Source organism: Pantherophis guttatus, chromosome 3 (genome assembly GCF_059756535.1).
Source record: "Pantherophis guttatus breed Tessera chromosome 3, ASM5975653v1, whole genome shotgun sequence".
Classification (NCBI taxonomy): domain Eukaryota; kingdom Metazoa; phylum Chordata; class Lepidosauria; order Squamata; family Colubridae; genus Pantherophis; species Pantherophis guttatus.
Genome location: NC_142065.1, coordinates 174311898 through 174336001, shown reverse-complemented (window position 1 = coordinate 174336001; position 24104 = coordinate 174311898). Strand labels below are relative to the sequence as shown.

The following is a 24104-nucleotide window of genomic DNA, read 5'->3' as shown; positions in this document are numbered from 1 at the left end:
ATCTGACTCAGTGGTGGGTTCCAACCGGTGTTACCACCGGTTCTCTTCATGCATGTGCTTTGTGCGCGATCGCTTCGCACAAGCGCATTAGGTTTCTGCCCAGCTGAGCAGTTGTGGGATTCAATGTTTTTAACAACCGGTTCTGTGGGCGTGGCTTAGTTGGGGGTGTGGCTTGGTGGTCATGTGACCGGGTGGGCATGGCTAGCTGGTCATGTGACCGGGTGGGGTGGCTAGCTGGTCATGTGACCGGTGGGCGTGGCTATCTGCATAGGGACTACAGAGGACTGAAAAAAGTCATTTCTGACTGGTCCTCGCACTTTTGACCGGTCCTCGCACTTATGACCATCCTCACATTTATGCCCGTTGCAGCATTCTTAACAACCATGTCACTCATTTCACAACTGCTTCTCTTCACCATGGTGACAAGATAGGGCAAAAATGTAAAATGTGAGGACAGTCGTAAGTTCGAGGACTGGTCAAAAGTGTGAGGACCAGTCAAAAATAACTTTTTCAGCCCTCTGAGTAGTCCATATGCACAAAAGGACTAACCAGAGGGCTGAAAAAAGTCATTTCTGACAGGTCCTCGCACTTTTGACTGGTCCTCACACTTATGACCATCCTCATATTTATGCCCATGCAGCATTCTTAACAACCATGTCACTCATTTCACAACTGCTTCTCTTCACCATGGTGACAAGATAGGGCAAAAACGTAAAATGTGAGGACAGTCGTAAGTTCGAAGACTGGTCAAAAGTGCGAGGACCAGTCAGAAATAATTTTTTCAGCCCTCTGAGTAGTCCATATGCATAAAAGGATACAGCAATAGAGAGGGATGAAGGAAGAGAAGGGAAATTAGAGTAGGAGTCAGGGTAAGAGAGGGAGGAAGAGAAGAGGAGAAGGAGAAAGGAAGAGGAAGTAGGGAGGAGAAAAAGAGGGTGGGGGGAAGAGAAAGTAAGAAGGAAAGAAAAGAGAGAGGTGGTAGGTTTGAGGAGAAAGATTGCTGTACAATAAAAAAGATGAAAGGGAAGAAAGCCAACCCCAAACAAATATAAAGATATTAAGATAAAGAATGAATTGTTAAACTTTAAAGAATAAAAGAGAACAAATATGAATAAATAACAATAATTAGAAACACACATACAACATACAAACATACAATGTATTTTCTTTGAACAGAGTATTTGGCCGGTTCACAAATTTAAACAGTGTTTAGTCATTTCAATTAAATTTACAATTTCTATATTTCCTTTTTGCCATATTTATTCCTCATCTATTTTTCTAAAAAACCAATATTACCCTTCATCTTCATCTCTAATCTTAATCAAATTCAATTTTTCCCTTCTATTCTATATTATACCCCTTCCCATTGTCATCTATTTTTATATCCATCCTCACATTGGTTAATTATGTAATATTACAGTTGTTTAATATAAATTCTACATTTTAATATAAATCAATTAGTTATATAACTACCTTTTTTGTATATTAGTCAATATGAACATGAATATTCCAATTATTTCTATGCAATCCACTTTCTTACAAATCAATTAATTATATTTACCAATAATAATAAACCAAATAATTTCCCCCATATATTCCTCCAAACCACAACTTAACCATTTCTGCTTTCAACACAATATACAATTAATAGTATCTCAATTATTACAATTCCCTAGTTAAATAGAGCTTTTTTTCTTTTGTGTTTTAAAATCTTGAACTCTCCTCTTTTCCCCTAAATTTCCCATTGTTTGCACCTACCTTTTTTGGTGAGGAAAAAGAAAAGAAATCTGCCTGCCTAATTTTCCAACGTTGCAGCCTCCTTTACTTTCAGTTTCCTTTTTCAGCATAGCTAGGGGGAAAAAAATTGCTCCAGCACTCTTTGAAAGCAAGCAGCAGAGCCCTGAGCAAAACAGCTGAGAGCAAATCAGCTGAGAGTCGGGAGCCGATCTAAGCAAGGCCTAATTAGCATATGCTGAAGCTTCGCAGGCCAATAAAATTACAAAAAAACGCCGAACCGTTTGTTAAATTGCTGGCTCGCCCCACCCCTCGCCCACCACTATTTATTGGCAATAAATAGTGGTGCGGGGGGCGGGGCAAGGGGCGGGGTGAGCCAGCAATTTAACAAAGGGTTCGGCCGAACCCCCTAGAACCGGCAGAATCCCACCACTGCAGCTGAGGTGTGACAATCCATTCTGCCGCACCTATCAGCTGGGCTAAAAAATGAGAAATAAAGGTAGGAATAAACCGGGAGCGGGTAGGAGGGCCCAGCTCCCAGCCAAAGAGAACCAGTTCAGTGATGTCACATCATCACCACTACCGGCTCGCCCGAACCGGATAGAACCAGGAGCAATCCACCACTGATCTGACTGCAAGGACTGAAATTTATTCAGATAAATAGGAAACCCCTCACCATGGTTGAAATTTGGTTGAAGCCAAGAAAGAGAAATTATTTCAATGACAGAGAAAACTGAAATGCATTCAGTAACAAACAATGATCTGATGTTATTTTTTATTCTTTGTATACTAGACACCACAAAGTATTGCTCACTCTTTATTGTTAGGCTGTCACTGATTCACAATGTTGATTTCAACTACTTGAAAACCTGGTTTCTATATGGCATAAAAATCTTTTTTACATGTTTCAAATCATGGGTAACAATCTCGATATCAACTCAACTTTGCAGGAACATGACTTGTATTCTTGCTAAAGCTGCATATTTACACAAACCATTACCTAACTCAGCTCCAGTCACTTTTGCACTTTGTCTAAATCAAGTAATGTACATCAATTTTCTTTCTTACATTCATACACTTTTCAAAGACATCTAAAGAGCAAAAATAGACTATGTCCTGAAAATCCCTTGCTTGCGATAAAGATCCACTGCACTATTTTTTTTTGTACTCTCCCATTCAAAATTCAACAATGCACTTTCCAAGACATAATTATCAAACAAATCCCTGCAGTTTTCACATTCATTCTTTTACCTTTCACTTTTAGTTATCAGGCGCAGATGTGAACTTCAAACAATTCACATAGTTATAGTTATTATTTAAGCAAATTGCATCTACATTTTAATGATTCTTCAGTTTTTCAGTCTTAACTATTTTAAACATGCAGCCTGTTTCAAATCTGAAGCCATACTTTAAAATAATGATATTCGTGAAAGTTGGTGTTTGTCTTTGCAATGTGGCAGGTTCCTTTGGCATTTCCATTTAAGATGTCAAAAGTAAATTGGGAAGGGACAGCCTGTATGGGAATTACACCAGGGTCTCTAGTTATGTAGACAGCTTTAAAACAAACTCAGTAATATCAAGGGATGTTCCAGGGTTGCAAATAAAAAATTTGCAAGGGGCAAAAAGAAACTGAAATATTTTTTAACCCCAGAAGAGTGAGACAACATCCAGAAACGGCTCAAACATTGACCTACCAGGAGGAAGAGGTGCAGCATACAATTAGTCTTCAACTTACAACCACAATTGAGCCCTAAATTTCTGTTGGTAACCAAGAGAGTTGTTTTGCCACATTTTGCAACCTTTTATTGCCACCAATGTTAAGTAAGTCACTGAAGTTGTTAAGTTAGTAACACAGTTAGTAACACAGTTGTTAAATAAATCTGGATTCCCCACTGACTTTGCTTGAAGGTCGCCAAAGGTGATCCCGGGACGCTGCAACAGTCATAAATACATTCCAGTTGCCAAGCATTTGAATTTTGATTATGTAACCACGCTGCAAGGATCAAATGCGTGAAAATTTGTCACAAATCGCTTTTTTCAATGCCATTGTAACTTTGAACGGTCACTAAACAAGTAGTGGTAAATTGAGGGCTCTTTGTAATCAAATTTGCAAAATTTTGTTATTAAAGCAATCTCAATATAATTTCTGTGAGTTGATTTTCTTGTTGGTCTACCTAGTAGGGCTAACAAATATGTAAAGTAGCCAAAAATCTCAGAAAACAGTGACAAAGCTCTTGCTGAGATTTATACATGCACTTGATGTTTCTTGAAAGTGCTGGATTAAAGCAAATATCCAATTCACTAATGCCTAAACATGCCTGAGATTATCCTGCTTGATCTCCAAAAGCTAAGCAAGTTTGGATCTGATTAGAATTTAGATAAGACACAGCCAGAAAATACCAAGATTATAAACCAACAAGCAATTTTGTTTTATGTGGGGGGAAAAAGCAGAACCTGAGCTTGATTCAAAGGAGCGTTTATTAGCTTTTATTATCAAATTTATGGTTTAAAAATTTTGCTTTGTTTTTTAAAAAATCTATACATAAGGTGTTCAGTTATTTACAGCTTGCTCCTTATTAAGTATAGTTGATTGAATCAAGATTTTTGATGTTCTCCATTTATTTGTTTTGCTGAATTTGCAATCTTCTGTTAATTGCAATGTTACACAGCTATTCCTATGGCAACCAGTTGTGTGTTGCCACTAATGAGAATATGTGAATTCATGAAATTAAAAAAAACCTCTGTTCATTTAAATAGCCTCAGAAATAAAGGACTGTTTACAGAGGATAACAAAGTTAACAAAAGTAACTTAAATAGTTTTGGAGCAAGCAAAATGTTTCTGAAACATGTTTATATTATACTGGTTCTTCCTAAAAAGTATGGGTCATCTTTTGTGTAACATCAAATGTAATCAGTAGTGTGTTTAGGGAAAATATATGAAAAAAGAAAGAATGACAACGAAAACACAAAATGGGCACTTAAGGGAAAGAAATCTCTCTTTGCATGCACAAGCCTTGATGTACAGAAAGCTTGCTTGCTTATTCAGCAGGTATAACTGTTACCTCAGAGCTGTGTCAGCAGCATGAGAGACAAGGCCAAGCCACTTTGCAGAAAGGTTATTCTCCCAACCAATCCCCCTTCAACTCTGTTTCTCTAAAAAATAGAACTTCTTGCACAAAGAGCAGCCCATCAACTATTCCTGTGTTTCGGTACAACAGGAACTAAACTGTTAGGGGAAAAGTTACAAGAAAAGTGGCCATGAGAGATCTCCCACAGACATCCAATACATTGTCTAGGTTTTTCTGCAGGGAAGGTTCAAAAATGTCAAGCGGGCCACCATGATGATGTGATTGAAGCTCCAGCTGATATTTATACATGTTGTACATAAAAGCTAGATGGAGCCTTAAATCATACTATCACTTCAATTATCTTGACTTTTTTGATCACACCTTGCAGACTATTAAAGAACAGAGATCAGAGAATTTAGTGGCTAATCTCTTATATCAGCTATAAACATAATTGTAGATCAGGGTAGCACCAAAGTTGACTATAAAATTTCAGTTTTCTCATCTTGAGTTTTAATATGTATAAAAGAAGGCATTGTTTGCTCTGTTGAATTATTATCACTTCCAACATTCAGGAGGATGAGCTGGAGGACAGGCTTAACTGGCTACTTATACTAGGCAATGAAAATTTCTCTGCCTTCCTTTTTTTTTTTTTTAATTTGATTTATATGCCGCCCTTCTCTGGAGATTCAGGGCGGCTTACAATGTGCTCAGCAATAGCCTTCATCCTTTTGTATATTTATACAAAGTCAGCTTATTGCCCCCACAACTGGGTCCTCAATTTACCTACCTTAGAAAGGATGGAAGGCTGAGTCAACCTTGAGCCTTGGCGAGATTCGAACCTGCAGTAATTGCAGGCAGCTGGTCTTAATAACCAGCTTAATAACAGGGTGCCTTAAACCACTGTACTACCAAGGCTCTTATTTTATTCATTTCTTACAATGTGCCATAGTGAGTCAGACACATTGGGGGAAATTAACACTAAGACAGTGGCTAAACTAGAGCTAGATGGAGTTGAGCCAGAACAAACAAAAAAGAGGTATTACAAAACTATTACTACATTCTAAAATTTTAATTAGATGATATATGTATCTACATATTTATTGATAATCTATTCCTAATACTAGTAGCATCAGTTGTTCCTCATGGGTTCTGTACATTTCCTAAAATTACTTAATCACAGGTGAGTCTGTCAATTTCAGTATTGCTCAGATTGTCCTTTTTACAAAAATTCTGAAAAAAACTGTATGAACATCCATTTACATTGTCACATGCACTTCTTTGTATTTATGCAACTTTCCTATTACACTGATTTTTTTGCAAATATTTTCTCTGATATAACATGCTTTCCTTAACATTTTTTGTTTCAGACAATAATTTATCCATTTTTGTGTAGATTCTTATAACAATGAATTGTACTATAAATGATAAAAAGTCCAGGTTTTATCATGTAAGGTTATAGAGTGTCAATAAATGCAGATTGAGCAAATTAGACATGACAATACCGACTGATTAAGGTTCTCCACTACCTTTTCTCTTATTCTGGGAAAAGGTAGGCAGAATCATTTGGACATCAAGTGTGGAAAGATGTGATGCTTTTCCACATATATGCTCAGTTATAACTAAGGAAGAAAACAACTGCAGTTTATGAAAAACTAGCTTTTCTAATAGCCTATTACTCTGTTATTGAAATGAGGCCTTCTCCCCACAGACTTTGCTGTAATAGATTCCACTTTCAGTATGTCATAAAGGTCAGATGGGACTGAATTAAACTGCTTCACTGTTTGAAAATCTACCAGCAAAAGTAATAAGCCAGGCTATATTTTCTGCTTCAATGCCCTAAATATGATGATTTGCAAGAATAGGCATTTAAAACACTGTATAGGTAAAGTAGTCAATCAAAAACAACAAGGAAAAAAAAGGTGTCAACCTATTGTAGAGTGGAGATGTATCAGCATTTAGCAATTCAATCACAATGAATGGTTATGGCAAAAATAATTTGAATAACAAACCTAAACGTGAAAGGGACAATCCAATGAATTGTCCCTAAATGAACACAAGTTTCTTATGAAAAACAGTTGTGAAATATGCCACCAATACTTGTTACATAGGAGTGCAACATTTGAATCAGTAGTAGGTTTAATTAAAATAAAAGGAATCCAGCAGTATTATCTACAAACAAATGAAAGTTAACCACCATTATCTTTTGCTTATGCCCATGCTCAAGACATTTTAAACATAGTTTCCTCTGTTTAACACTTTACTGTGTGAGGAATTGTCTTTCACTATTAATTTGTTCAAAAATTCAGATATGTAAGAGAAGGCTTCATAAACTACTTCCAAAAGGCTGTTTTTCAGGCATGAGAAGAAGTTTTTCTCCCATGTTGTTTCCATGCTATGAAATGCATTTTCCTGGACCTGCACTGGGGTTCTTTGTCTCTTTCTGTTCATAAATAAAAGGATTTAAGATTCATAATCAGACCTATCCAAGCAACAAGAAGAATAATTGAATTATGTTCAGAACTCATGCAACACCCTTATGCAATACTTCCTCTATATTCATTTTTAAAAATGTATATAGAAGATGGATTGCATAAGGGATAGTTAATAAAAAGAGCCCAATGGACAGACAAAGTTATGCATATCTTTACAAAAGAAGAATATACAAAAAATTTACCTGTGAATACAAACTTACATGGAAATAATATGCCTAAAATACTGATGAAGACATACAGATGCAGTGATCTGGTCTGAAAAATGAGCAACTAAGCAACAACAAAACAACAGATTTATTGGTCTCTTGGGAGATTCCTGACTACTGGCAGCAATGTTCCAGTCAACATTAGATGGCTGGGAGCCATCAATTTAGTTTTCTTCAGTACTTCTGGCATAGTATTACCTGGAGCTTTGTTGGAGATTAAGTTGTGAGACCCAAACTCGGCTCTCATCATACCCTTATAGTGACTGAAACATTAGAAAATAAAGAAGGCCTGGGAGAGCATCTGCAATGAACTAAGCCATGTCACTTAATAACACTTAAAACTTGCAAACCATACTTTCTTAATACAGTGTTTCTTTATTTCTTCCCAAAATGTTATCACCGAGTTATTATTATTGGCTATATGATAATTGTATAAATTTGCACATATTCTCCACAGACCTCATTGCTTATGATTTTAGGCATGTACTGCTTTCCATACCTTCAGTATCCTCAGAAGTATTTATACCTTGAAAAAAGAAGAAGGGGAACATGCAGAGAAACATAAATAATATTTCAGAGCTTCTTAGTAAATAAGGGATGGTTTTTGGTCCCCTTATAGCAGGATTTCTGTCCTCTGCCTAAAGCAAGCTGTCACTTCAGTCTCTGTGTGACAATAACTTACAATGAATTCATCAGTGGCTCCAGGTTGGAAACACACATATCCCAAACTTTGTGAAGACAGGAGAAGATCATCACTTTTGCCTTTTGAGCCATAAATTACAAGGGTTCTTTTAGATGTCCGTGGCTCTGGAGAATCATGATCTGTTTTCACCACCACTCTCCACTGCCCTGTGAAGGAATGGAAGCAACAACCATGACTGCAATGTATCCATCACACTGGGGAGGGAAATGTGCAGTTGTTCATATTGCTGATTACTAGATATTTCATCAGTGCAACACATATAGGGATCATATCATCTACAGCTTACATGACATAATGCTATGAGAGGATGAGAAGAAACAATCCATATATTTCTATACAGTTATATGTTAATAGGAGATTTGATTACTAAACTATAAAGAGAACCATGGTGACTGCATAATATGTGTTGTGATATTTACATGTGATTCTATTTACATACTACCTGGAACCTCTCCTTTCTTCATTACTATCACTTATTTTTGTATTTTCTACATACAGTAAAGCTTTTTCATCCCCCTTCCTTCCCTTTGGAACCAATATATTATCCTCAGGTGGGTCACTGGACTCAATAACTACAAATCTGGTGAAAAAACAAATCAGTAGTTGGATATACCTCTAGAAATTTAGACTTGTTACTGTAAATCAGATATGAAACATGTAGTTCTTGCAGTAACTCAGTTTCATTGGTCCCTATTTATGAAGTCTTTAATCAATCCTGAACCCAGTGCAGATGTTTTTCATGGGACAGCAGGGTGGATAAAAATCAATGATTCTTTTTAAAAAATAAAAAATATCAGATTTTTTTTATTTAAATCGGATTTTTTTAAATAAAATGCTTTTTGAGGAAAATATATTACCATCCAAAGGTTATTCCATCATGAAATAAAGATTAGTTTTTTAATTATGTAGAATAAGGCTGTATATGTTTAATTTTTTTGCTAAATAAATTCCATTAATCCATTCACAATGTCATGCTCTTCCAGAGGTTTTTGTAAGATTATTGGGCAGTTTCTCTGCCTACAAGATATTATCATAGATGCTTGGTTTACTTTTGCAGTTCTCAAAACTGAATTTGACTCAGCAGAGATCACATGCCTCTTCTTCAGAGCAAAAATGTTATAACATGAACAGAGTTGAGAAAAAGACCTTAATCCTATTGTTCTACAAACCTATGAATACAGAATCAACCCCTTCAGTCCTAAGTTTCAAGAAGTTCAGTGAATAGAATAGAAACAATATTTTTCTGATTGTTTGGAGTGGAATAGATCTGCACAAGAAGAAAGTGAAACTAAGTGTGAGGAGGAAGGGGCAAGCAGACAAGCAGTACAAAATGAAAGTGAAACTTTCTGAGCACAATACTGCACAGCCACAGACAGACAAGTCTTTGGATCTTTTTGTGTGTATGACCTGAGGTTTATCACATTCTTTTCTTGGAGGAAAAAACCTATAATGGCAGCAGGACATAAAAGAGACCCAGTTTGGCAATATTTTAATGAAGTTCCTTTACCTATCGGTAAGGCAGGCATGCGTGCAAACTGCAAACACTGCAACAAAGAAATGCAAGGCCTGGTGGCCCGAATGAGGCAACATCATGAGAAGTGCTGTGATGAAGATGACCAAAGAAACACATTTGAACAGGCAGGATTTTCAGATTGATAAACATTTTTATTGAATCATATTTCTAAAGACTGTCTTGAACTGTCATGTTTGAGCAAAATTATATTTCTTATTATTACTGCATGTTACTGTCATTTTGTACAGTTATGAAGAAAAGCAAATATTCCTTTTGGGGTAGTGCTGTGTACAATAAGCAGAAATTGTATAAACAATAAAATAACAGCATTGACTTTTTTGTTTAGGGGAATTCATGGATTCTGGAAACGATCCACCTTCAAGATCACCATCCTCCTATTCTACAGTTTCAGAGTTATCCATCCAGGATAGTGCTTCATTAGCATCATCATCATCAGACACTCACAGCCACATATCACTATCAACTAAAAGAAAGAAAAAACCCTTCCCTCCTGGAACCACCATAGATAAGTTTGTGATAAAAACTAGCAGATTAGAAAAAGAGTTAATTGATGAAAAAATTGCCCAGTTTGTTTATGCAACGAACTCTTCTTTCCGTCTGACTGAGAATCCACATTTCATTAATATGGTTCAGTCACTGAGACCAGGATACAGTCCATCCAGCAGAACAGATGTTGCAGGGAAACTGCTGGATAAAGTGTATGACAGAGAAATGGAGCAATGTGCAACAGCTCTGGAGGATAGAATTGTTAACCTAAGTATTGATGGGTGGAGTAATGTCCACAATGATCCTATTGTATGTGCTTGTATAACAACAGAAGAAGGGAAAGTCTTCCTTGCACAAACAATTGATACGTCAGGAAATGCACACACAGCAGAATACCTACAAGAAGTGGCAGTAAAAGCTATAATAACATGTGAACAAAAATTCAAATGTCTAGTATACAGTTTGGTCACAGACAATGCTGCAAATATATCCAAGATGAGAAGAAATTTAGAAGAGCAGGAAGGGAATACAAAGCTAATAACATATGGTTGCAGTGCTCATTTGCTGCATCTCTTAGCCAAAGACTTAAGTATTCCAGAAATAAAGACTAATGTTGTTGAAATTGCTAAATACTTCCGTAACAATCATTTTGCTGCAGCAGCTCTGAAAAGGATGGGTGGAACCAAGCTAACGCTTCCACAAGATGTTAGATGGAACTCTGTGGTGGACTGTTTTGAGCAGTATATCAAGAACTGGCCTATTCTGATGACAGTTTGTGAAGAAAATCAAGATAAAATAGATGGCACTGTCACGGCCAAAATCCTCAACATTGGGCTTAAGAGAAATGTTGAACATATGCTGAGCATCCTGAAACCCATCTCTGAAGCTTTAAACAAAATACAGAAAAATAGCTGTTTTATTGCTGATGCTGTTGAAATTTGGAAGGAACTGAGTGAACACTTAAAAACAGAACTACACATGGACAGAATTAAATTACAAGCATTAAAAAAACGAATGGGACAAGTACTGTCTCCAGCTCATTTTTTGGCAAATATTGTCAATATCCAGTATCAGGGTCAAAACTTAAGTGCTGAGGAAGAGGAGTTAGCTATGACATGAGTATCCAGCAATCATCCATTTGTAATGCCAACTATAATAAACTTCAAAGCTAAGGGGGATCCATTCAAGAAATATATGTTTGCTGAAGATATTTTAAAGAAAGTCACACCAGTGAACTTGTGGAAGTCACTTAAGCACTTGGATTTAGAGACTGTTCAAGTAATGATTTCACTTTTAACAGCAGTAGCTTCTTCTGCAGGCGTTGAAAGAATATTCTCTTCCTTTGGACTCATTCATTCTAAATTGAGAAATCGTTTGGGACCCGTTAAAGTAGGAAAGCTTGTTTTTCTTTTCCAGATTATGAACAAAGAAGAAGATGAAGATGACGAGTGAGCTACAGAGGACAGTATTTAAGTTTTTCATGTGTAGGCTGGGCTGACAGTCTAAGTTTCTTAAAATATATATATATTGTTTAGCCAAATTAATTAACAAACATGGATGTTTGTTTAAGCAAATAACATATGCTGTAATGTTATTGTTTCAGTTGAATAAATCTATTTAAATTGTTATTATTAAGGTAATGATTATTTTTCTCCTTCCTAAGTACAACAGAAAAGTTGTCCAAATATGAATGATTAACCTATTAAACTGGGGATAAAAAAACTAATATGAAAAGTTGTTATTCTAAAAATCTTCATCTACTTGCATATTAAAGTTATACCAGCAAGAATTAGTCTTTATGTAGAAAACTATGATTTAAATCAAGCCTTACTGACTAGTGATTTAAATCACCCATGTGGGACAGGGTGGCTGTGTTCATACAACATGATTAAACTAATTACTGAATTTTTTTGTCTTGATTCACATAATACTTTATGTCATATAATAAGCAAATGAGGTGATTTAGCCTAACATGCTATACCACAAAATTAAACAAGCTAAGGAGCTCACTAGCGCAGTTTATCAGACTGTATCAGTTCAGCTATTAGGTCTTTTTTTTTTTATTGAAAAAGTTTTTCAAATACAGATTTTTTCCCCTTTTCCCCCCTCCTTCCTAACCCCCCCTCCCCCTCCCCTCCCCCTGTGGCTTCTCCAAAATAAAACCCAAATTAGTAACAGATTATATAATACTTTACCATCCTTTTTACTCCACCTCCCATATGCTGACCCTTTCTTTCTAACAATATTATTATATCCCCCTTATACTATACATTTCAAAGCAACATTCAGCTGTAAAATTATATAATAAATCCTGATTTAGCAATTTCTGCTCATAATCTATCCATTTCCTCCTCCCCCATGCATATATCTCTTAATTCAAATCTTTTACATATATTAATATAACATAACATCCCTTTTCCTAAACTACAGGTCCTACAGGTCTACCATACATAATATTTTCAATATCTTTGTTCTTCTGCCCACACCACTAAAAAAAAATATTTCCATATATAAATAAAATCCTCAAATGACTTTAAACTTGTAATCCATATGATATCTTCTATAATGTCTTTCAACTGGATTGTTAATTCCATCACCCATGTTAGGGTAACATCAAATTCTAATTCCAACAGTATGTTCGGTATCTTCAATTACCATCTGCCCCCATCAATAATAAATGTTTTCATATATCAAAAAACCACCCGAGTGACTTTATATTTATATTCCATATAGTGTCTTTTGTAATGTCTTTCATCTAGATTATTCATTCCAACCACTGTGTTAGGGTAACAACCAGATCTTCTGCATGCCCCAATCCCATAGTTCTTTTGCCTTGTAGCTCAGCATAAACATAATCCATTTGTCAAAGAGTCCAGAATAGAAAGTTCCAATCCACTCAATTTAAGGCCACCTTCCACATCCCAAAAGTACAGCACTGCAGAGATCTGTCACTCTCCTCAAAATAGTATAAACCAATACTTTGCCTCAGCTATATTTTCATGTATTTAATCGTCTCTTAAGTAACTGGCATTACACTGTTGTTTAGTCTAAAAGTTTTTATTTTTGTAGGACCTGCTTCTTCTCTTCTTAACTTTTTGTGGCTTAGATCTCCATCCTGGTTGCCTTTCTATGAGTTGTATATCAACTGATTGATTTCCATGCTGGTCTGTAACTTGATAAGTCATCACATTAGAATCCAAAGCCGCCTCTCTTGTATTTATAGGTAATCCAACTATAACCTCTGAAGGAGAATCCAAAAGTGGCTCATCCAAAAAGGCCTCTGTAACTTGTTGTTTTTCCATTACCTCCACCTCCATCTGCTTAGCCTGGGTTTCAATCTCTTGTTGATTTTGCTTTTCTTTATTCCCCTCATGTGTTATACATGGAGATGTTGAATCCATTTTAAGAACCTTATAATAAAATTCTTCTGCTTTTTCAACAGTATTTAGTTGATATCTTTCTCCTTGATATCTCAATATTATTCCAACTGGAGCATCCCACCTAAATGGGATTTTTTGTTTCTTTAGCTCAGTCACCAAAAATCCAAAATCCTTTCTATCTTTTAACATCTTGGGCGGCAGCTCTTTAAATATCCAAATCTTCCTTCCATGCATTTCAAGAGTGGAGTTAAAAGACTTTTGCACAATATCATTTCTTATTCCTTTATCGGTAAAGTAAATCACCACATCTCTAGGCAACTGCCTTTGCTTTGCCAACCAAGAATTTGCTCTGTAGGCCTTATCAATCTTACAGGATACCTCTTCAGGACTAACCTTTAAAATCCCAGCCAGAACTTCAGCAGACATCTTTCTCAAATCTTCTTTTTTATTTTCCTGTATTCCCCTAATTCTGACCGCAAATTCCATAAATCTGAATTGCATCATTGTGACTTCATCTTCAATCCTTTGTTTTATATTATCTGCACTGTAAGTCTTGTTGTCAGCTTCCTTTATTTTTGACTCTACTTCTGAGCTATTTTCTTGAATCATTGTTAAATCATTTTCAATTCTTTGTATTTTATTATCCAAATTATAAATCTTATGATCAACTTCCTTCATTTTAGACTCTATTTCTAAATTAATCTCTTTATCCATCTTTATCATTGCGTCTAAGAAATTTATCATATGTTGCTTGAATTTATCATACTTTTGCTGAACCAACTCTTTAATTTCCTGTCTAAATTTTTCAAGGTTCTGGTTCACAATCTCATCATGTCTTGCCATCTCCTCCAGAACAAATTGCGTTAGATCTTTAAAGCCATTCCTCTGCATCTGCAAGCTCAAAACTTGTTCATGTGGTTTATAAATGGGGGAGCCCCCCCCCACAGCTTGGTTGTCTGGCTTTGTCAGTTTTAACGCCAACCTGCCACACAAACAGATTTTTTTTCCCTTTAAAGAAGAAAACTTCTCTCCAAACAATATCAATATCAAGTCTCTAAGAAGGAAGAAGCATGAAATAGGAATTTTTCTCTTCACTTCTAGCCAGCGCTGTTGTCTCAATTACTTTGTAACATATTGAACTAGTCAAACAGAAGGACTTTCGCTTTCGGCTTTCTTCTCAAGCCTCAGCCAGTCACCATTTTAAACTTTCTTTTTCCCCCCCCTTCCACTCTTCTTTACTTTTAAAGTCAGTCTTAGGGTTATTGGAAATACTTGCAATTTAGGGTCCCAGGTCCGGATTTCATCCTACTTGTTCAAAGAATCTGTTAGTTTTCGTTAGTTGGTCTGGGCCCATCGCCTGGCTCTGCAAAGCGCAGAGTTCTCCCGAAGCCCGGAGCAGCGGTGAGCGAAAATAGGGAGCCTCATCCTACTTCCTCCCCAGAGACAAAAAAAGAACTCTGGGGACTTCGCAGAGGGCTCTACCTGCCCTCGCCAGCTCTGTCTCTCGTTTCCTTACGGAAATGGAGTTTTTCGAGCCGCCTTTCAGCTGTAAAGGCAGCTCTTTACGGGCGACGGGGCTGGCGGTCTCAAGGGACTGTCTGGCGGCGACGGAAGCCAAACCAGAAGCCACCAGCTATTAGGTCTTAACTGACCTGGTTTAATACACTGAAAAGAGCCAGTGTCATCCCAAAGCATATTGCAGAAGAATGAACTAAGAGGCAATCATTATGAAAAATTTTGCTGCACCTGTACTGAAAGTGGGGGGAAAGTAAATGAAAGGCAGGAAAACTCCATTATTATTTCCATGAAGTGAACAAAGGTTTCTCCTAGCTTTTTAAAACATTGTTCTTTTAATCAGAGATGCTAGAGACTGAATTTAAGATCCTTTGATGCAAAATATATATAGTAGCTTATTCCTATAGATTTTTCCATCAACCAAAAAATCTGTTCTCTAGAAGCAATTCAGTAATGACTACTGTTGCTTTTTTTCTTTTCTGTCACTTCATGATCCAGTCATTATCCTCACATCCCATACCAACTTAAATGCCTATCCCTGTGGCTAAAATGATGGCATGAGAATAACTTTCATAAAAGCTTCAAAGCAGTATTATTGTATGAACAAGTTTTGAAAGATAACAAGGATATATCTTGCTTAGAGAGCAAACCAGAATTTACTTATTTAAATAATAAATCTATAGACTGGAAACATTAGTTTTTTGTGTGTCAAAGAAAAGCAATAGACTTAGATGTTCAGATCATTCTATGATACCCATTAAATATGGAACTGTCATGCCCCACTTATTGCTAAACTCAACAGATGGCAACTGAACTTTGTTGAAATGAATTAGAATCAGGCTGGAATAGCTCTGGCACAGGAGACCTCCAATAAATAACAGGATATACTGGAAAATTAAAAAGACATCCATATAATGTTGATTCAAAGTCTTACATCAGCTGTGTGTTGAGCAAAGTACATAGGCTAAAAATGACTTTATTTCAGATATCTGAATTACATACCAGAGCTTTTTTATGATGCCAAAGGTACAGAAAAAAAACTATGTTTAGGCATTTACTTGACCATATAAAGGCTTTAAAATAAAGTTGGGAATGGATTGCATATGAAACTCTACTGCTTAATCCCTTCAGTCTGTATGTGTACAATCAGTCAAGTTCTATTCATGTTTGTGCGAACACAGAGATGCCTTTATAAATCAGTGGAATTAAACAATCATGCAGAATGAATACAGTGAGAAAGCAGGAGCTGGAGTAGTATGCATATTCATCCCCTGACCATTTTAGTTTTATTTTAGTTTTATTTAGATGACCACTACTGGCACCCTAGAGAAAGCCCAAAATGTAACTGCTGTTTGAATTTAAGTTCAGTTCTTGACTGAGATTTGCTATAGAAAATGGATGGATGGATGGATGGATGGATGGATGGATGGATGGATGGATGAATAAATAAACAGCTCCACTATGTATATCTGTGATCAAGTGAACATAAAGCAAGGCTTCCTGAGAACACTAGCAGAATCATTTGGAAAATAGTATTTGTTCTAAAGAAATGATGCCTTTTTTTTCTTTTGTCCAATAGTCCTCTAGGTTCTACAACATCCAGGCTATTTCTACCCAGCTAGTGATTTGAGAATGTTACTGCCAATATTCCCATTCTAAAGAAATCTATAGTTCAGCCAAAAGGTATCTTTCCAGCTAACTAATGGAAGAGTAAAGAAATCAGCATCTATACAACTACACTACCATCTCATCTTCATTTGTCAACACATTCAACTGGCTCCAAATGGAGGTATATCCTGAAAGCTGACCCTCTTTTCAGAAGAAAAACAGAAATTACAGCCTGCTGGCATCTGAATCCAGAAGGAAGAGGGAAAAGCAATGATTCAGACAGTAGCATAATAATTCTCAGCAGGGCATGAGTAATTCACTCAGTTTTTGCAAGCACAGAACTGACCTTGCAGTGATTTCTTCTGCACTTACTGCTGTGAAGTACAGTATGTTGATCAGCTCTGCTACTCAATACCAATGACAGAGTGTGATTGTGTAGATATAAAGCCAACCAGGACCAGTTCAATTGCTAATGTGGAGGAACTCTCTATATTTTCATTAAGCATGCTGTCTAGGAATTCTGGCACTATACAGTAGTCCTCAAACTTGAAGGGTGTGACAAATCCTTAGAACAAGCTGCTCAATTCTTTCAAAATGATAAAAATAGTGCAATAACAATATTGTGCATGTTATAGCATAGTCTGATGAAACAAGGAAAAAATTACATCTAAGAAGAAGAGAATATCATTGGAGCAATAGCAGCAGGTGAAAAGATTTAGCTGCCTAAAAAGCCTTTTTATCCATGGATTCCCGTTGCAAAGATCTTTCTGTGCGATATTTAGCCTTCACATTTCTGAATATTCTGAGAAAATCCTGTTCATCTTTAGTCTGAAACTACTTTTGCTGTCATTTCACAATCTGTTCCCATTTGCTTGCTGGGGGAGATATCCCCATTTATGAAGGATGGTGATGCTGGCATAAACAAAACAAGTCTTGCATCTAGTCTCAGAGGAATCTCTGACTCATTTTAGAATAGAATAGTAAAGATCAGAAGGCGAAAAAACTTAGTGAAATACTTAAAGTGCAATCTCTTAATATGCCCCTTCTGTGAATCATAATCTATGAGTCTGCATCTCCAGTACTCAGATAACTTTTCATGAAAATATAATTTGCCTTTTTATATGTCTACTTAACATGGTAATGATATTTTAGTTCAAGCAGCAAAATTAACAGCACAAGAAAACAGCTACCAATTTGACTGGCACCGCATCAGTATAGAACTTGGCAGTTTTGGCCTCAGTCCTAAATATTTAGGTCAATTAACTCTAGAGAAGGCCAAATCAATATTGAAAGGAAGAATTAGGGACATTGGTCATCAAAATGATATTGCCACTGCCCCGAATGTCAAATGTTAGATAGCCAAAAAGCCCTCTACTGAGGGGTAGATATATAATCTAAACTTAAGCGAATATAGATGAGGCCCTTGAGCCCTTGAGGCCCTGCTATCAGCTCTATTGTTTCCCTTTGTGGAACCAGAGAGGTAGAAACTCTTGCTCAGGTCCTCATATGGTGTCTTTTTTTATGATATGTGCTTTGATCTCCCCAATCATTTCCAACTATGATTTTATATTTATTACTTTTTAAAGGTATGCTAAGCCCAAATTCACATATCAGATGGCCAAATATATTCACCAAGTTATACAACGGCACGAAACTTATAGTTAGATAATGTCATTTTATGGTCCTGTTGGCTTTTTCTCTTTCCCAATAGTGAATTGATGTGTCAAACTATTTCTTTTTTACTGTAAAGGCTGGTTAAAGACGGTAAAAAGGATATTTGATTTAATTTGATTTGATTTGATTTGAGCAGCAGAAGAAGAGAACATAATGTACAACTTACCTCTAGGATATGCCATTGATGCATTGCTATTTTCTGAAATAAAAAAAAAAATCAGCACTATCATTTACCAGAAGTTGCTATATCTTTATATTTAATTAGCAATTTGGTACTTTGGATATATTTACTGTACAAGGGATTTTTATTTCATCCTTACTTCTGGCAGTTAGCTCTCTTTCAGTCTTCCCATCATCTTGGTACTCATCTAACCATCTTCCATGGGGAAAAAAGACAGCAATTATAGTAAAATAAATCTTAGTAAATGCGCTATACAAACACTATATTTTATCCCTTTTAACAAACTTTAAAATTATCAATTGTTAAATCTTATTTCACAAAGTAGACACAAAAAAGTTTTTTTTTTATTTCAGGGATGAAGAATTTATGGCCCTTCAAACATTTAATTAATTACAACTCTCAATATTCCCCATCATTTGCCATATAGACCAGTGCTGCTAGGAATTACAGTTCAGGTATATGTGGTGGGGTTGTAGGGCAAGTTTTTCTTTCCTGCTCTATTTAATATGGAGGAAATATATGACTTATGAAAAGGTTTATTTTTGTATTCATTTCATTCATATCCCACATTTCTATTCAAAAGGCTACTAAAGATAGCTAACAATTTTTATAAAGTCCATCAAATTAAAATTAGTAGTTACCTAAATTAAAATTTAAAAAGCTTAGTGAAAAAAATATGCATTTGTACTTGTCATTTTCTCAATGACAAGCTCATGGTCCTTTGGGATTGGTGGACTCTTTTTTGCTGAAAGTGTTTCAATCAAGGCTGACTGATCATTTGTTGGGGATTCTATAGTGAAGGATCCCTGCACTGACCTGGAGGTTGGACTTGGTGGCCTCTCTAGGCTCTTTCTGTGACACTATGATATGAACTCAGTTTGAATAAACATATACCAGATTGATTATATTGATTGGTCCCATTACATGAACATAAAACATGATCATAATGAAGGTATCCAATGCAGTGTGTGGGTTAAAATATTGGACTGGATAACCCAGGATAAACCTTTAGTCTACCTTCAGCCTTGGAAGCTTGCTAAAAGCTGCCGCAGAAAAAAAGCAGGAGGAGGGAAAGCTATATATGCTACACTAAGTCTAGTAATGGAAGATGGAATATATATCCAATAAATAAATAAATAAATATAACATGTTATAGCAGCACGTTTCAGGAAAAGACAAATAATGTCAGATAACAGATATGCTATTGGTAAGGGGACTCTGTGTGTCAGTACTAAATGTGCATTGATGAACACCTAAACAACCTTCCCAAAACTCCAGGGCTTTTAAAGACATAATTTAAAATATTGGCATTCATCAGTTACGTACCTGTTACAAAGAAATTCAATTACTTCTTCTTTACTCTCTGCTTCCTCCTGAAATCTGATAACAATCTTTTGGAGGAACCATCCGCTACCTGAGATTCAATGATAAGTGTACAGGATGGACAGAAGAGTCACTTCTGTCTTGACTGTATGTCATTTAATTTATAAGTGACACAACATAGATATTCCATATAATTCTTGAAGTATAAAATGCAATACACATTTTATGGGGTAAATATGTTTGCTTCTTAACCCCTATAAATATACCTGCAATTCAGCCTTCTATAGTTTTGATATTTTACAGATGTGTTGAATTACATCTCCAATTAGATTTAAACCACTGTTATGAACAGTGGTATTTATATTTTGGTACCTGGGGGACGCTCTTGCAATATTTCAAGAGGCAGACTAATACAGCTCCTCCAATTTCAAGCTATCCAGATGTTCTGAAATTATAAATCCCAGAACATCTGGAAAGCACCAGGTTTAGTAAGACTGATGTTGTTTGTATATGCTAGGAGAAAGTAGCAATAACGAATTAGAAGATTTCACAAGCTCATTACTAATCAGGGGAGAGGGGAAAGCAGAAATAAAGTCATCACAGTGCTTAATGTGACATACAAAAGAGAAGCAGCATATTTGGTTCAGGGATGAAATTCAGCAGGTTCTGGAGAACCGGTAGCGGAAATTTTAAATAGTAGGAGAACTGACAAATACAACCTCTGGCTGGCCGGCCCCAGAGTGGGGTGGGAATAGGGATTTTGAAGTATCCTTCCCCTGCCACACCCACCAAGCCACACCCACCAAACCGCGCCCACAAAACCGGTAGTAAAAAAAATTGAATTCTACCACTGATTGGGTTCCTCATATTATATGAACCAAAAATTAGGAGAAATTCAATAAGGATATGAAATTAAATAAAATGAAAGCTTTCCACTGCTAATATTCTCCCATAAATATAGTATCTTTATAAAATATGTTATTATGCAGAACATATAAGCTCTATGTTCCTGCAAGAAAAAAAATATACTTGCCTGATCTTCAAAGGTGGGACGAGACATAATAAAATCAACATTCATTTTAAAACAGACCCTGAAACTTATCCATCAATGGGAAAAAAAGCTCTACCTGGACCAATTCCATCATGGCCAATGACAATTTTATGCAGAACTCCAAGTGATACAGCCGTCACAGAGAAGACATCAGTCTGTAAATAACAAAAAGTGGGGAAACCAGTATAATCCAAACAGTGAATGGCAGACCTTGGAATGATTGATTGGATGATTGACCAGCACACATTATTATTTGTTGTATAATGCATACTCATTGTGCAAATGTATTGATAGAAATTGCTACAATGTAAAGTATGTATAAATTACTTAAGAAACTACCATCTCAAGAATTTTTAAATAGGTTTTTCATAATAGCTTTTCAATAATTTAATTTTTTAGTATACCATTTTGTTCTTGAAATTCATTTTCCAGGCAGATACTTTTTCCCTCTGTTTTATTACAAAAGAAACAAGCACTTTTCCAGAATATTCTATTGTGTCTTCCTTGCTATGTGCTTTACCTCAAACTAGGAGTTAAATGCTACCTACTTGCCTGTGAACAAAAGAGGAAACGTAGTATTATGGCATTGCTACTAGGAACAAAGGTTAAACCAAGAACCTAGAGCAGTGATGACGAACCTTTTCAGCACCAAGTGCCCAAACCGGAACATGTGTGCATGTGCATGCAGGTGTGCATGCCGGAGCACCAGAAATCCAAAGACCAGCTGACCGGCGCACACATTCCTGTTTTTTGGCCATTTTTGGCCATTTGGGGGGGCATTTTCAGGCCATTTTCAGGCTGTTTTCAGGCCACTTTCGGCCTGAAAAATGGCCTGAAAATGCCCCCAAAAATGGCCAGAGAAACGGCCTGTTTTTTCGCTGTTTTTGGCCATTTTGGGGGCTGTTTTCAGGCTGTTTTCCGGCGCTCTAGCACCCACGAAGACTAGTTGGCTGGTGCACATGTGCACGGCAAAAACCAGAAGAGCAGCTGGCAATGGCACGCGTGCCCACAGAAAGGGCTCTGTGTGCCACCTCTGGCACACGTGTCCTAGGTTCGCCATCACGGACCTAGAGGAATTTACAGCCTCTTCTACTCAAATATTTAAATCTTTCAGTAGCTGAACTTAAGGAAAAAGTTTTGCAAACTTCTTTAAAAAGTAAAATATTAAGCCTATCTAAGAACTCAGATTAAAATTGGAGAGCAACATGGCACCGCTTTTTGATGACCCTAGTCAGAAGGTACTTTGACAGTTTCACAAAAAGCTTCTCAGTCTGAAGGCTACACAACCTGTTTGCTATAGTAACTGGAGATTTCAGTCAAAAATTCTGACACACCTCAATCACAGGCCCTTTTTTATTTAGCCACATACATATGCTCTTCTTTCAATAATAGCAACAACAACAACAACAACAACAATCGCTCAAGGCAGCTGATAGTAAGAATACCTACAATATGAAATAACCAAACCATATCTACATAATTAAAAGACATGAAATAAAATAAGAACAGATTTATTTTTTAACAATGGCAAACAATAAAAAACATAATTAAATTTAGAACAGAGCACAAAAGAAAGACATCAGTTATTTGTCAGGCCAAACACTGCTTAAATAAAAGATGAGCCTCCCTTAACTGGGAGCTCCCAAACCTGGATATACTGAGAAGCCTCTTTCTAAAGTTTCTGATAAATAGAAATTGGTGGGACCTGTTTCTTTTCTGAAATCTGATATCAGAGATCGCTGGAAGAAGAAACAGGAAGTTCATTCTGTCCCTTCATTTCTGACTTCCCTGCCCTGCTTGAATTCAAGGCACAAACTTACAGACACCACCTCCATCTCAAAATTTTATGAAAAAGCCTTGCTTCAATTTTCAGGCATACTCATCATTGGCATTCTTTCCGTGCACAGAGTTCTCAGTTTGCTGACCAGCATTTCCTCTAGCCAGTGTTTTGCCCTCTGCCCTCATTCTTACATCATTGTGTCTGTTTCATAAGCAAAGGGAAAAAGGGGGGAAATGCAAACTGTGCTAGGAAAGAGAATAATCAAGCAACTTTTCTATTTAAAATCACAAATTCTCCTTGGGTTTTTTAAAAAAATATATGCATATATGTATATACATATACTTATGCACAGGTTAAAAGGATGGAATCTGTGTATGTAGATATATGCTCCTACACAATGCAGAAAATCTGTCTTGAGCAGGGGTCCTCAAACTTTTTAAACAGAGGATCAATTCACAGTCCCTCAGACTGTTGGGGGGACGGACTGGCTGGGTGGGCATGGCTAGGTGGTCATGTGACTGGGTGGGCATAGCCTATTTGGCAGTCCATTAAACAATACATACGAATTAAACTTTGTTATGCTCCTGGGCAGTGGTGGGTTCCTCCCGGTTCGGCCTGATTCCGCCAAGCCGGTAGCAGTGATGATATGATGTCACCGAACCAGTTCTGGACACCCCCCGCTCCCCCACCCACGCCCACTTTATTCTTACCTTTTATTTGGCCCCAGCCCTAATCTATTGCTGCTGAGTCCCAGCTGATGGCTAGAGGGGAAAAAACTGTTTAAACTCTTGCTGCAGGGCTTCAAAGGGCCGCCCTACAGCTATCAGTGTTAAAAGAAAACAAATGGGTAGACCGGTGCCTGCAAAAATAAATGGGTAGACCGGTGCCTGCAAAAATACATGAGTAGATCAGTGCCTGCAAAAATACATGAGTAGATCAGTGCCTGCAAAGATAAATGGGTCGACCAGTGCCTGCAAAAATACATGAGTAGATCAGTGTCTGCAAAAATAAATGGGTAGACCAGTGCCTGCAAAAATACACGAGTAGATCAGTGTCTGCAAAAATACATGAGTAGATCAGTGCCTGCAAAAATAAATGGGTAGACCAGTGCCTGCAAAAATACATGAGTAGATTAGTACAGCTCTGCAAGCAGTTAAAAGCCTGGTAGACCAGTACCTCTGCTAAATCCTAAATAATTGTCACATGATAATCAAGCCACGCCCACAAAATAAGCCACACCCATAGAACCAGTAGTAAAAAAAATTTAGAACCCACCCCTGCTCCTGGGGGTGGAAAGCAGGTTAGTGAAGGGATGTGGCTGTGTTGTGTGTGTGTTTGTGTCTTTCTCTTTCTCTCTCTTCCCTCCTAC

At 36.8% G+C, this 24104-nt stretch overlaps 1 protein-coding gene across 2 annotated transcripts in view; it reads right to left on the bottom strand.

The window, feature by feature from the left end:
• Positions 1-24104, bottom strand: part of LOC117672798 (lipoxygenase homology domain-containing protein 1) — a 211799-nt gene that overhangs the window by 72412 nt on the left and 115283 nt on the right. For both annotated transcript variants that reach the window (XM_034429781.3, XM_034429782.3), the window contains exons 28-32: positions 21032-21110; positions 19908-19995; positions 18721-18776; positions 18567-18599; positions 8183-8349 (exon numbers count right to left, since the gene is read on the bottom strand). In XM_034429781.3, the coding sequence (XP_034285672.2) occupies positions 8183-8349; positions 18567-18599; positions 18721-18776; positions 19908-19995; positions 21032-21110 (423 nt within the window). The remainder of the gene's footprint in view (positions 1-8182; positions 8350-18566; positions 18600-18720; positions 18777-19907; positions 19996-21031; positions 21111-24104) is intronic.